This window comes from Bufo gargarizans, chromosome 8 (genome assembly GCF_014858855.1).
Source record: "Bufo gargarizans isolate SCDJY-AF-19 chromosome 8, ASM1485885v1, whole genome shotgun sequence".
Classification (NCBI taxonomy): Eukaryota; Metazoa; Chordata; class Amphibia; order Anura; family Bufonidae; genus Bufo; species Bufo gargarizans.
This window is the reverse complement of record NC_058087.1, coordinates 58,836,271-58,852,241: the sequence shown is the minus strand read 5'-3', so window position 1 is coordinate 58,852,241 and position 15,971 is coordinate 58,836,271. Positions and strand designations below refer to the sequence as shown.

Sequence of the window (15,971 nt, the reverse complement as noted above, 5' to 3'; positions counted from 1 at the left end):
GCTGATTTAGTTTGGATTGACAGGGTAGGGTAGCAGCCATTTTTTTTCTATCAAGGAATATATTTTATAATCTTTTTGAGCTGTGCTAGAAATAGAAAATATATTTTCGTTTCTAGACGTGTCCTATAACGGCTTCTAAGCAGGTTGGCTATGCAAAAGGTTTTACATGTTGTTATATCACTTTCAATTGCAGGTTCTAAATAGTGGCTTTACTCATGTCAAGATATTGTTAAAGTGTATCTCCTGCTCAAGACAAAATGTACGGGTAGCAAGGTCTTTCTGGACAGCAGTAAATCTGCCATTTTCTTCTTTGGTGTCTATATTCTTTAGTTATAGCTGGCCATTTCTCCCCAGAGCGGGCTACGTAGGCCTTAGAAAAAGTGTTCCCTCTGCCTCTTTTCTACAGGCAGTACAGAATCTCCTTACTGTAAGCGACCTATTGATAGCAGTGTAGTGCTGTCAACTAGATTTCCTCTGTAGCTGGATTTTAGTGGCCCTTATAACAGAATTATAGCGCCTGACCCTTTTCATAACCGGTAGTAATTGTAACAGCTGCATAACTAATTTTAGTTAAGAAACTATCAAGGGATGGACAGTAGTGTCATATAGCAGAACTTCTGCACAAAGGGGAACCCACATAGGATGGCTACATAGTGCAAAGCTATCAACCACAAAAAGGGATAACTGTCCTGCACCCAAGTTAGCCTCTTCAGCCTCTGGGTCCTATGGCAGCTGCTATGGCTATATTGCTTATATAAGTATATTATAAGTATATATATATATATATATATATTTTTTCTTTTTTTTATGATTTCACCAATATTGTGTGAACACGGTAGCTTTGTGGTTAGCACTGGTGGCCTTGAAGCACTGGGGTCCTGGATTCCAATCTGATCAAGGACAACTCTGGGTTTGCATGGGTTTCCTCCGGGTACTCCGCTTTGCTCACACACTCCAAAGACATACTGATAGGGAACTTAGATTGTGAGCTCGACCGAGAACGGCGAGTGATGAAAAGTGCTGCGGAATATGTCAGCGCTATGTAAGTGCATAAAATAAATATTGCTGATGAAAAGCAACTACCTACTAAGATTAGCAAGCCCACCCTGTTGGCTAAGTGTCAGTTGCTGCCCAGCTGAAAATGGAACAGATCAGCTGGAAATGAACCCCTGTGTTCTCTGCAGGATTTCTACTAATTATTTCAGGAGCATGCAGTATATCCTGCAGACTGACAAACGGTATGGGCAAGTTTCTCCTGTTTACTGGTATCATGAATTTATAGGTTTAGTGTTCCTGTAACAAACTCTTTAATCATAAATGGACTAAGGGCTGTTTCACACGAGCGAGTCCATTGTGGGAATCCTGCTCCGTGTGTGAGTGTGATCCTCCGCTCTGGACTTGCAGGAGCGCACAGCATTATTATGATTTATAATGCTATGTGTCTCTGCATGGCCTTTTTTCCACAGGATCACAGTGACATAAAGCTGTCAGTATGATTCTGTAGAAATGAGGTCAAGCAGAGGCACACAGCATTATAAATCATGATAATGCCGTGCCCTCCTGCAAGTCCAGAGCGGAGGATCACACTCACACACGGAGCGGGATTCCCGCAATGGACTCGCTCGTGTGAAACAGCCCTAATGTGTTTTTGGGTAAAATGATCTACCATCATGAGGGTGTTTTTATACCAGTCTCATAAATATAGTAAAATAGTATATGCATTCCAAAATAATTCAGAATATTTTTTTAAAGGAACAGGATAATCTTTTGGTTCCGTTGTAGAAATATGAAATACCTAATCAGGCTAAGCACATTAGATGTTTATCCGCAGAACCGACCTGATGACCAAATAATATATGAGGGCCTCCTGACCCTCCCTCCGATAGCTGATGTCTGGAAAGATAAGGATTAGGTTGTTGGATTTCAACATGGCTGATCTATTTGTTCTCGGGGAGATACGCCACTGCCAGCATTTTCTGGCAACAGCATTCTCCCCTTTCTTTGTTCAGACCAGGTGTGCATGTGTATGGAGAGGGGGGTGAGATAGCTGTCGACAGAACAAGCGTTCTGATATCTCATGTGTATTGCCAGCCTCAGAGACGACGGTGAAGAAAAAGGGCACTGCCATCCAGTAGTGATTACAATGCTGTGTGAGTCTGACTCTGATTTTTTTTTTCTTCCTACCAAAGTGAACAAGATAAATTAGGAAACTAAAAACTAAGTAACTGTTTCATAATAATTAAATGGGATTTTCTGAATAGCACTAATAAATTTAACAAAGTTTTATTAAAAGTTTGAATGTTATTTTTCCTGCACAGCTAATGTAGTTTTGAGTAATAGTTCATGAGCTGAATCCAAATGTCTGAGCGTCGCTGTAGCAAAGCTCCTCCCCATTAGAGCAGATGTGGCAGACATACAATGGAAACTTCTGTGGCTTATGTGTCCTCGGGCATATCCTACTGAAAGAGGTTATCCCACTGAGATCGTGGGCTGCAAAATATACATGGGCAACCAAACTAAATGCATTTATTGTTCAGTAAGGTCATTTTCATAAGCGGGCCCCCGCAAATTGCTCTAGTACCCTTTTTTCAGCATTTGTGTGCAATTCTGCAAAACATGTTTACAGTAAGGGGCTGACGTAGTGGTCTAAGGTTTCCCTCCTGGACTTGCTCCCAGTTCATAGGCGTTGAGATTTCCCTGTTGGTTTTTCTAGACGTAATATGAGGAATTGTCTACGTTTTTTTTCTTCTTCATCTACGTCTGTATCATAGCAGCTCCTGCTCCTTATGTTTTTCTTAAATAATATGTCACTACTTCTTAATGAGTAGACTACTCTTTTTATAACTGTAAGGGTCTGGATATTCTCAGAAGGACTCCTTGCAGAAATTAAAACTATTTCTTGTGGGCTTTTCAGAATACTGACAAAAGACTAAACAGAGTGCAGGTTTTATTTTTTGTATAGCTCTGGATTATGAGATATAAATTCATTTTTTTTTACCAAGTAGCCTTTCTTATAAGCACAAAAAAATGGTGGTGTTTTGGGGATAAGCCAAGAAAAATGATTTGCACAAGATCCAAACATATTAAGAGTAATTTAGATGGCTTAAGCCTAAACACATTCAACAATAGTATTCAAAATAATTCCTACTTCAGTTTAAATAATTTTAATAGTGTGAAACTTTGTATATTCGTGTACGCCAGATATATATATATATATATATATATATATATAGCTATAACAACCTATACAAAAACCCTGTAACATGGGAAAAAATAAGCAGAACTCAAAAGTTTGTATACAAAAAGTATTATATTCTTTATTGCAGCATATATAAATAAATATGTAGACATAAATAATGTAAAATGGGGAAAAAACATCTAGATATGGACCAGTGTCCACAAACACCCTACTGAGTATGGATCCCAAAGCACCCACCTAAGATGGAAATACATGTACATAACACAAAGGTAGGTAAGCCTGTACCAATCAAAATAATATCAGGAAATAATGATATCATATCTACATAGCAAACCTAATGCTACAGAGGGGATGAAGTAACATCCCCACTGAAAGAATTAACCACCCTAAGTCGTTGTAGGACCAGGAGAAGCATAAGAAAAAAAAATCCAAATAAATATAACAATAACCGAGATCAGGACAATAACCAACCTGTGGACATGTTTGAGGGAGTGTGGGGCAAGGGGTCCAAGAACACACCTCAACACTTTGCCTTGGCTTTGCCTATAGCTGTGTTGACTTAGTATTGTATAAAAGTATACTGTGTAGCTGTGGGAAGGCAGGAGAAGATCGATGAAGTAGGTTATTTACCACTGCAATTTATTTTTAATTTTATAAGGGGACAATAGTTATGAAATCCACCTGCTATATCAGTATATTCATGGGATTGTGAGAGAACCTCCATAAATATAAGAAGAAAAAACAAATGATATGCAAATGTTGAGCTACTGGCATGTTTCATTAAGAGATTGCCAATTTGAAGGGGGTTATCCAACGCTTCAGAATTAGTGGTCTAACCTTCGGATAGGCCATCAATATTAGACTGGGAAGAGTCTGACTCTTGGCACTTTGACAATTAGCTAATCAAGGGGGTGTGGTGTTCCCCTTCATTCTTTACCAGCTATTAGTAGTAGCTGTGCCTGGTATTACACTTCTGTCCCATTCACTTGAATGGGACACAGCCACAGACACTACTAAAAGGACAGTTTGACTTTATGAATAGCATTCATTCTCTGTGTTAAATATAGGAAATTTAGATTGCAAGATCCTCAGGGGCTGATGTGAATAAATGCATTCTCTAGCTCTATATAAATGGCACAAATAAAGAATAATACAAAAGCTTGTGTACTGACGTCACATTCACTTGATTTGGTGTGTAATTGTAGCCGATAAAAGACATATTTTTCTCTCTGGGAATAACCATAAAACGTGGCCAAAATGCAAATTAAAGGACAATGGAACTACATGAGATGCCCAGTTTCCATTGCATGGTTTGATCCTTAAAGGGGTTGTCTCACTTCAGCAAGTGACATTCATCTCATAGAGAAGGTTAATACAAGGCACTTACTAATGTATTGTGATTGCCCGTATTGCCTCCTTAGCTGGTTGGATTCATTTTTCCATCACATTATACACTGCTTATTTCCATGGTTACGACCACCCTGCAATCCATAAGTGGTGGCCGTGCTTGCACACTATAGGAAAAAGCACCACCCTCTCTGGTGGCCACGACCGTAGGAGCTCACATAGGCTGGTGCTTTTTCCTATAGTGTGCAAGCATGGCCACCTCCGGTGGATTACAGGGTGGTCATAACCATGGAAACAAGCAGTGAGTGTATAATGTCATAGAAAAATTAATCCACCCAGCAAAGGAAGCAATATGAACAATCACAATACATTAGTAAGTGGCTTGTATTAACGTTATCTGAATAATAAAAGCTATATGCTGAAGTGAGATAACCCCTTTAATGACCCTCAATATGTCAGTAGAGTTTATAAGTCTTTAATAAAAGGGGTAAACTTTGTTTAGATCTCATTTCAGTAGTAAGTCTCATGGATCCCAGACAGAAGAAATAAAACCCATTTTGCCAATGCTTAAAAAAAAAAAAAACATCTGGTATATAAATTTGAGCAGTGATCCCCAGAAGCCCTTAAAGTTTAGTTCTGTTTAGTTCTGGCAGACCTAATATAAACTACTGCTAGGAAGATTTGGATACTGGCACCACGTACACTTTTTTTCCCCCCAACCACTGCAAAATCTATTCAATTTTTTAATAGCTTTGAGATTTAAGTAACGTAGGAGTGTAAAATAAGAGAAATGAAAAGTCCGCACTTCATCACCAGAAGGCAAGCCTCTTTCAGCTGAGAACTGCAAATCGATTTGCCTGAGAATGCAAACGACCCTAATGTTTCTAAGCTAACACAAATACCTGAGTCCTGTTTCAAACAGATTTCTTGCACAAAGAGACTTCTGTACACAAAATATGATTATTTCAGACATTTGTAATAAATCAGATTGCTCTGTAGTTGAAATGTCTGTATGTATGGGGCGTGAGACTGGATGCAGAACAAAAAGGGCTTTCACTAAGAGCTCTTGAGATACACTTTTTTTTAAGCATGCAAAGGCTGTGCGGTCAAGTTCAAAATAACTAATATTTGCATTGCCTAGCCTGTATGCTGACATACATATTCAAAAGCAGTGCTCTGACATCTGATCGCCAGTATGCCCAACTACTGTTTTAACAGGTATCATTCACCAGGCAATTGCAAAAATGAAATCAGTGATTATAAAAAGTGTCAATTATTTTACTCATTTGTAGTCCTTTTTAATTTTGACATTTATGGGCCGGAGATGATGACCAGATCTCCAAATGACTAAGTTTAGACTTATTAGAGAGAAACTTTTATCTCAGGCTATCAATGGATATTATCCTTTATTTATGGGCTTCCTTAGGGTGTCACCATGCAACAAACCTTTTGCTTTGGTTAAAGAAAGATTATATTATTCTAATTGTTCTCTTTCAATCAGATACATGCTAGGATATTTTTTCTATAACTCAACTGTAAAATATCCTTGGGGTTATCGTTTGTACTAAACTAGTTCTGCCTAATATGTTTTATATGATTTTTTTTATACTTTTGAAAGACTTTTAATGTAGTTTTGGACATATCAGATGACAGGTTTTAGCCATACATTTTGTTCACTATACATCTTTTGGATCTGTGCATCACAATAGTTAGTTATGGATAGGACTCTTGGAAAACGTTTAATCTTAATGTATGTTTGGCACAATACCGCATCTCCTATTAAAATCTGACCCGTTTTTTGTTTTTTTTTCTTGTTAGCTTGACTCCTTGTTACAAACAGCTGACACTGCACATTTTGTCTTTCTTGCACTTTCAAGTTGTTTAGAACGTTTGCAAGAACATTTTGTGCCCCAATACATAGTTATTTCAATATAGATGAAAGTGTTAACAATAACGTGCCCAAATGAAAAAAAAAGCTCTTCTCTAGGAGGACAGAAGCTGGCTCTTTACTGTCATCTATTTGTTGGCTACCATAGAAGGCAGTATCTGGCCCCTTAAACAGGCCTTGGAACATGTGAGATAAGCCTAAAATGGAAAATTTTCCATGAAAAAAGATAACCATCTGCATTTTAACTCAGCTGGGGCATGGAGAAAATTAAAGGGTTTGCCTCACCCCAAAAAAAAACTCTTAAAAAAACAAACAACAATGGTGGCAATCATCCATGGCTTTGGCTTCTCTACCACCCAATGATCAGCTGTTATCACCAAGGGAAGTTGTGTCCAGCTACACACTTCTCCCTCCATGGAATTGTAGCATGACATGCTGTCCATTCAAATTATTGGGAACAGCGTCTACCAGAGCCATTCTGGCACACAGACCTGGGATCTGTTCTGTGACAGTGGTGTTGAACCTATGGCATGGGTGCCAGAGGCGGCACTCAGAACCCTCTCTGTGGGCAACCACACCCTGGAAAAAGGCTACGGCGTACCAATATGCCTTAGACTTTTCCTGCCATTTACCAGCGCAGGGCGTGCCATGAACAGCACAGGCAGCGCACTGAATCCAGGCAGGCTATTAGAGCTAAATAATAACGTACATGGAAGATATACTATACTGGACTGTAGTATTTAAGTTAAATTGCCGTGTTGGCACTTTGTGATAAATAAGTGGGTTTTGGGTTACAGTTTGGGCACTCAGTCTGTAAAAGGTTCGCCATCATTGTCTTAGGACATGTGGACATAGGTTGCTGTGCTAAGACAATCTCTTTGATTAGCTTTTGGGGTTTTTCAATAATCTGAACCATAAATGGAGCAAAAGTAGTTGTTTTACTTCTAAAGAATCCAATTCAGAATCTGACCAAAATATCCTTGCCAAATGAAAGGTTTGTAAACCATGAAAATGCAAGACTGTATAACCCTTTCAGTCCAACCTATTGACAAACCTAGGAGATGGATGAAAGCAAAGAAATGAAATAAACATTAAGATAAAAAATACTACTTTGGGAGGCCTTTTACGATTTTCATAATGATGCAGCCAGAAACAAATCAGTAATACAATCATTGGCAGTAATAATAATTATAATAATCACAATCAGGAATAATTGACATTTTTCATTTCATGTAATCGTATGAATCCATGATCACTAATGATTTCTCTCACTGAGACACATTCAGCATCAAGCTTCCTTTAAATAATTAGCTGTCAATGAGTTTGTGTATTCAAGCTGTTACACTGGCATTCCTTAACAAAGGACTGCTTTGCAGTTTTGGCTGTGACTTTTCTTACTTTGAATAATGGACATACAGGGAGCTGAAGTGAAAAATGTAATATTGTTTCTTTAGTGGTCTGGAGGTGGGGAAAGGTATTCCCTGAACAATATCAAATGGTTTCCACCTTGCATAAGTCACCAGAACTTCCAGTCAGCCTGGGGTTGTATTATTCACAGAGTGCACATTCAAAATATGTCAAATGGTAAAAAAAAAAATTTGCTCTTCTGCTGAAACAAAGTGTAAATGAAAGACTAAAGAAGGAAATACATTCCACTCGAACCAGCAGAATATGGTAATGGAAAGGATGACATAACAGAGATCCCTTTTTTTTTTTTTTTAATGACTTCATATTTTAGTTTGTGCCAAAGGACATTTCCAAAACCTGGAAAAAGTTCACCAATAAGGTATGCAGTATGTTGATGTCTTCAACTCCTCAAACAAAAAAATTGCACCAGAATATTTTGGCAAATCAAACTTGGTTTATATTTCTTATTCAGCCCTAGTTCGAGTGCAATTACAGTACATGAGAAATACAATGTTACACTAATCTTAAGGGTCATTTTAGATGATAAATTATCTTTTAGGTCAGGAATACTTTATCAAGAGACCATTAGTGATTTCAGAAATGTTGTCAGTGGGTTGACTAAGTTCGACTACTTGGTGCAATCCACATCATAGAAAAGATTTAACAATTTGCCAGCTCATAGATTAGATACAAAACACATTGCGATCTTATATTGTGCAACTACAAGTCATTGTGTAGCCCTAGCCTTATGTGATGCACAATTATTAGGGACATTTTGCATACTAGTACATACAGTAGTATACACTCACATTAGCAACATTAACAAAAAAATATAAAGCATTGTATACTCCATATATAAAGTGAAGTGTAAATATTTGTACCTAAGATTTAAGGTGTAGTTGGGTAACATTAAATCTTTTTCTTTTTCAGATGGTCATCATGTATGGGAGATGGAAGCCAAAACAGACAAGGAAATGTTCAAGTCTGTAAGTATAATTATTTTTAAGACAATCATATATGAAGATTTTCATTTCACAGTTCCATCTTTCATTTTAAACAAGAAATGACAATGAATGAAAGTATTCCTCCTGTTATACCAAGGAGAATGATAGCCCCATACATATACTTCTAGTGTTCCGATCTCCTGCCAATCATCTGAACAGAACAGTTTTTCATTGAGGGACTTGCATGGCCATGCATATTCAATAATCATTCTCTGACAGCTATCTCTTTAGACTTCCTCCTGACTCCCCCATGCACATACACTTTCAGTTCAACCGAGCGTGAATGTATTTTCACTGGGGATAGAGGAGAAAGCTGCTGACAGACACTTCTGATGGTGGCTTATTGCCTGGGAGAACAAAAGGATCTGTCGAAAATATTCACTTCACTCCTTCTTTCACTCCCTCTGCTTTATCTGTCGGGGGAGAGTTGGGAGCTCCCCATACACATTAGACTGTTGGCCGAACTTGCCAATCTTGGGTATAGGGGCCTTAAAGAGGTATTCTGGATGGTTAACGTTATCCCCTATCTACAGGATAGGGGATAGCTATTAGATCGGTGGTGGTCCTACCACTTGGACCTTCACCGATGACAAGAATGGGCGCCCCGTACCCCCTGCAGCTCCCCTGAAATGACTGGAGCGACCAGTCGCACATGTGTACTGCAACTATTGGAGTTCCGGAGATAGCTGAGCTCTGTGCATGTTTGACCAGCCGCTCTGGTCATTTCAGGGAAGCTGCAGGGGGCATGAGGCCCCCGTCCTTGTGACACCCCCACTGACCTAATATTGAGGGATAGGGGATAACTTTAACCAACTGGAATACCCCTTTAAGGATTTGTTGCAGAAATGTGTCTTGCAGAATTCCATGTAGTTACTGCCAAAACAGCCCCATTCAGATTCATGGAACTGATTTCCATTCATAGAAACAAATCTGCCGTGTGTAAATATACCCTTAGACATGGAAACATGCGGGATGAATTATTAAACATTAATAATTAGAATTTACTTTTCCATTGCAGAACTCACTAGTTGTGGAAATCCCACCATTTCGCAATCAAAGAATATCCAGCCCAGTTCAAGTCAATTTTTACGTCTGCAATGGGAAGAGGAAACGAAGCCAGTACCAGCAATTCACCTATCTGCCAGCCAATGGTAACATAATGACTCATGAAAGTGTTTCTTATATATCTGAAGCTGGGTGCTTGCAATTTTGTTAAAGTGCTGAAAAGTCTGTTGTAAAACTGTGTTTAAGAAAGTCACAGCTCTGCATTTTTTTTAACAACTCCTGGCGGATGAGGGAAAGACGCAATCTTGCTAGAAAGAACTGCTTGTTTTGTTCTGGCTAATCTGCAAAGCATACTACCTGACCTCCCCATTTGCAAACATCCTATTTGGTGGCAAAAACACACATTCAGTGAAGGTAGCTAAACCTTGAGGGCTCAAATCCTCAGGTCCACTACAGGAAACAACATTATTTTTGCATGCAATTTATACAGTGCTGATGTTTGTGAGCACAACCAAACAAAGAAATGTATTATTTTGGGAATGCCTTTATATAAGATTTTAGTTTTCATTTAATCTACTTTATGCCTTGAAGGATTGCATTTTCTGTGCAGCTGGGTGAGCTGGATAGAAAAGGGTGGGAATAAGAAGAAATGTCTCACCCGCTGTTTTGGCAGTAGCCTATGCAAAATTAGATACAAAACAGCTGTTGTTGATCTGGGAGTGGCAGGGGAAGAAACAAAGACTCTTTTTTGACGAACCTTTGCAGGGCAGAGGTCTAGCAATCTTCAGCTAGAATCTTGATATTTATTTTTACGTTGAGTCCTTAGTGGAACATGGATCTAAGCCATGCTACCTTAAGTGTGTTGACGACATTGGTGCATGGTTTTCTTAATGATTGAGGTAGTACAATCTACGATATGTCATGAGCACACATGGGAATCAATTTTATATACAAATTCATTTTTTTTATAATATATTTTTTGTGAAACAATCACCCCTTGTACTTTTTTGAAATAATAAAAAAAATTACATTGCAAGATATTTTTGATTTATCTGTAAAATATACTTGTTTTTCTTTGTAAACAATCACAACGCATTGTTGGCTGCTCATACATATATTGTTGCATGTCTTATATGGGAAATTCATTATTTAAAGAGTAAATTGGCAGTGAAAACAAATAGATAAGCACCTTCACCGAGGTGGCTGCCATTTTGTGGTCCGAACCAATATTTATGCACATTGGGGTTGCACCATAAATATTGGTCGATTCCATCAATTTACTAATAGTTAACTTCATTCTGGGCATTTCAATATTTGTGCTGTTTAGTATATACAGCGCTTTACATTTTCTATAAAACCTGAAGCAAGGTATATAATATAATATGACTTATCCGGGTTAAAATTAAGTATATTCCTTTTAGTGATTGGCCTTTCAATGCAGTTTCAATCGCCTGGTGACAGGTTGTAAAAAATATATGAAAAACATCAGTTTTGTGAATTGAATTATAATTTGTGAATTATGTTTGTACATTGAAGATCAAATTGTAAATTTCATTTGTTTTATTAAAATAAACAGGTTGATTTTCTAAACAGTTGGCATTAAGTGGATTATGTACAGTAAAAAGTCTCAGGTATGCAGCGAAAAAAGGAACTTTGCACAATGTGGTCTATCGTTATGTGTTCCTTATAAGAAACCCTCCCTAGTGAATTATTCTCGCTATAGTACAGAAAAGAGCAGGTGGCAGTGTGGGCATATTTTCAATGTAACATTCTTTCCTGCAATGCATATACAATCATTGCTTCATGTCATGAACAATTTATCACAACTGTATGCATACTACATATTACTGAATAGTGCTGTATATCAGGAATGGACAAAGGGTGGCCCTTGGGTTGGGTATTGTCGATAATAGCTTTTTTTGACTGCCTCATATCGTAGAAAGCTATAGACATTGTGATATAAGTAATACATGAATTTGTAATGTGCATGTGGCCATATTCATGAGCAGTCTTCTATAGCACTGCTGTATGTAGGAATATACAGAACTGCAGAGTGGTCTGGCCCTTCTTGGTGAAACAGTTCAGGTTGATTGTTTTACGTACCTATACTTTTTTATCATATACCACCTGTAACCAGGTTCTCTGCTTCTTTGCTATGACTATTTTTTTACACTATCCTCCACTCGCTGTTGTGTTTAATTTGATCATTCACTTACTTTGCATGTATTTCCAGTCTGCAAATTGTGGATCCCCAATATACAGATACCATCCATGTAGCATACACATGTCTTGTGGACTCATTGCCTTCATTGGCTCCGTGGTCACCATTTTGAGGACAAGTTTAGGACATGTTCTATCTCTTTGTGAAACAGACATATGAATGCAGAAAGCACACAGATCATCATTGTGCCTTCTGCATCTGTATGTCTGTTTCACAAAAAGATAGAATATGTCCACAAAATGCGGATCATGGACCCAATAAAGTCAATGGGTCCGAAAAGAAAATGCAGATGGCAAATGTACCGTATCCATATTTTGCAGATGCAGACACATTCGTGTGCATGAGACCTTATCAATAACAATTATTTGGTCTCACTATTTTCTTTAGAAGACACATTTTTAATTCTCATAGGGTAGTATTTGAGGGAATAATAGGCTTATAAACCTGACAAAGACCAATGTTAGTTCACACGGGTCTAATAACAGATTAGTAAAAATGGTGAAAGGTAGGGCAATAGATGTAGATATATTGACTGTATCCCAAGTCTTGAAGTCAGCTTCATTGAAGTAAGAGGTAGAATAGTGAGAGCAAAGAAGCATATCAAGAAGGGAAGGGGAAAATATCTGCAGATAGGAAACTTTGTGGACGGAATACCTCCGAGGTAAGGGCCTGTTTACAGGGGTTTATCAACTGTCTATTTCTGATAATTAAATAATAAAATAGTAAACCGAGGGGCACTCTGTAACTAGAAATGCATGGACCTTTGCAAAAATGTACAATATAAAACCCTTTATTTTGGGAATAAATACAATAAAATAAAAATATCAATATCAACTCATTATACCATATCAAACAATAATAAAACCATACTAAAACCGTGGGTCTGTAGACTATATATTCTCAGACAGATATCCCCTATTTGCAGGTATTCTATTGCTGCACAGTGTAATTGAACCCCTATTTGATGGGATAGTTTTCCATTAGTTCATATGAATTTCCAGGATATTATCCTATGCGGTCTCTGCTGGGAACATATAATCTTGGCAAGATTTCAATTGCACATTGTATGCATCGTTGAGATCTCAGAGTGGGGACAGTTAAGTGAAATCTCCAGCGCATGCACACATTGTACCCTTAGCATATGCGCGAGGTTTCAAAGCCAGGTATCGGAACAGTGAGTATGCCTAGCTCTGTCAATCAGTGGGGGAGAAGGAGTGGCAAAGGGTGAAAGAAACTGGGGAAACAGTGCTTCGAGGGGCTAGGTCCACCCCTCAGTACTCCAAGCACAATATGAAACTAAACCTATTGCAGTATGAATTTCTCAAATACTACATATCAGATTGCTGCAAGAGAGGGGACATTTCACTCTGCTTTATCAACCCTACCAGGCAGTAAGGTTTGCTAGGGTTGATATGATGACAGATGCTCTTTCATGCAATCACAAGATGGGTTTAAAGATGATAACTAGGTTTTAATGTCTCAAGGTGCTGAAATAATCCATTCTCAGAAACTACAGTGCCTTATCAATGTGATCACTAATGTTGAAGTCATGTAGTTTTAAGAGGATATCTTGTATATGATCCAAGCAAGGAGAGGTGCAAGAGACATGTTTCCTGCGTCTTCTCTACATTTCTCTATTTATATATAAATGGTTTTAGTCTGATCCCCACCTGTCATTATATCATTGTTAACAATATTCTATATGAAGGAAATGCAGGAGAAAAAAGCCATTACATTTCTCCTGTACTCCCATTCTTCTACAGACCAATTTCCAACTGTAGTTAAACACTTGCCATGTTGATGTTTATTTTTGCCTACTTTCTTGGAAATATTTTTACATTTTTAAATAATTTTCCAAGACGCTGGCTTGAAGTCAGCATTCGATTTTGTACTGCTTACTACAGAAGAAAGTGAACAGCCCTTGTTTATTAAGATCGGGTACAACATTCAATTTCTTTCTGGCAAACAATTGCAAGCTACCATATGAGAAGCAATTATTTTCTCATTCAGAACAAAATAATAAATATTCAATGTTATCTTATTTCTTTAACATAATTTATGTCACCACAGATTATGTTGTGTCTGGTTTATCCAAAAACAGATTGAGGTTTCAAATTTGAAAGGAAATGCCCCACATATAGGGTAATGCGGTACAAAGTACAAAGAAAAAGCCATCTAAATAGTTGTCAAAAAAAATGTGTAGTTGTGGTGGACTGTGGTATGTGTTCTTGAACTGTTTTATAAATATAACTATGGATCTGTAATGCAGAAAGTATAATAGTTGCTGCGAGTATATGCTATGTTAAGGCAAATATACAATGGGATAGAGGCAGCATGTACATGAAAGAAACATTGCTGATCGTAAAAGAACAAGTAGCATGGACACGAAAGGAAGGTTTACTAATCAAAATGCACCGTTCGGCTCAGTTATGGGCCGAATCCGTCCTTTCCGTTCTCTTGCTCCTATACGGAGCAGGAGAACGGAAAGGCTGAACACTGATTTGAACTCAGCCTAAACTGTCTAAAGGTGTCACTTTGATAAATTTGGCACCACTTTTGACTTTCTAGTCCAAGTTTACATTCTCTAAATCTTAGAGAGCAATAGTAAATCTGCCCCAATAAATGAGCAGCCCATAGAGAACAGACTCGGAATATGCTATAGAATGCAAAATGGTGGCAGTAAATGAAGTGCAACAGTACATAATCTACTTGGCACCAGGAAATATAAAGTTAACACAAGGTACTAAGGACCAGCACGCACCAGAAAATGCAAGCTTTATATTAGTAGGTACCTGTGGTGCTGAGACACACATGGCGGGTCTTATCAGTGATCAATAACCTTAAAGGGCGTTTGTTACCATAATCATTGTAGTGAAACAGACTGACCTGTGACGTGTGCAGGTCAGCAGAAGCTAGCCGTCTTGGTCCCATCCTCATCTAAGGCTTTATTTCTGAGCAAACTGAACTTTTAATATAAAAATGAACCTCTAAGAGCAACAGGGGAGTTGCCGTTACTCCTAAAGGCTCCGTTCTCACTGCTGCTGACATGTTCCTGACGTGGTCACAGCAGGAACAGTGGACGGTTTTAAAAAGGGTTTAGATGAATTCCTAAAAGTAAACAACATTAATGCTTATGAAAACGTGTAGAAATCTGAGTCTCAATTCCTTCTGGTATCCCTTGTTCGAACTTGATGGACTTATGTCTTTTTTCAACCGTATTAACAATGTAACTTTGACAGGGCCGTGCAGTGTAAACATCATCAAGCCTGACCCTGATGTCTCCTAGATTTGCAACTTTGCGTCATACGCTTCAGTACCCCGTGCAGTACAGAGAGAGGCTCAATGGCACATCTCCTCTGTACTGAGCCTGCGCTGGGTACTAAAGTGCATTGCAAAGGCATGAGACTAGGAGAAGTTAGGGCCAGGCACGATGATGTTTAACCACTTCTAGATCGGGCCATTTACCCCTTTCCTGACCAGGCCTAATTTTGCAAATGTGACATGTGTCACTTTATGTGGTAATTACTTTGGAACGCTTTTACTTATCCAAGCCGTTCAGAGATTGTTTTCTCATGACACATTGTACTTCATGTTAATGGTAAATTTGAGTCAATATGTTTTACCTTTATTTATAAAAGAAAAAATCCAAAAGTTTACAAAAATGTTAAAAAATTCGCTGTTTTCTAACTTTCAATCTCTCTGCTTTTAAGACAGATAGTGGTGCCTCATAAAATATTCATTAATTAACATTCCCCATATGTCCACTTTATGTTGACATCATTTTAGTAATGTAATTTTATTTTTTAGGATGTTAGAAGGTTTAGAATTTTAGAAGCAATTTTTGAAATTTTGTGGGGCTTACATAATAAAATCAATCCATAAATGACCCCATTTTAGAAA

General features: G+C 38.0%; 1 protein-coding gene across 2 annotated transcripts in view; it reads left to right on the top strand.

Annotated features, from left to right (window-relative positions):
- Window positions 1-10,283, top strand: part of LOC122945175 (nuclear factor of activated T-cells, cytoplasmic 1-like) — a 108,418-nt gene extending 98,135 nt beyond the window's left edge. For both annotated transcript variants that reach the window (XM_044304105.1, XM_044304106.1), the window contains exons 7-8: window positions 8,772-8,827; window positions 9,864-10,283. In XM_044304105.1, the coding sequence (XP_044160040.1) occupies window positions 8,772-8,827; window positions 9,864-10,061 (254 nt within the window). In that variant the 3' untranslated portion in view covers window positions 10,062-10,283. The remainder of the gene's footprint in view (window positions 1-8,771; window positions 8,828-9,863) is intronic.
- The last annotated feature ends 5,688 nt before the right edge of the window (window positions 10,284-15,971 follow it).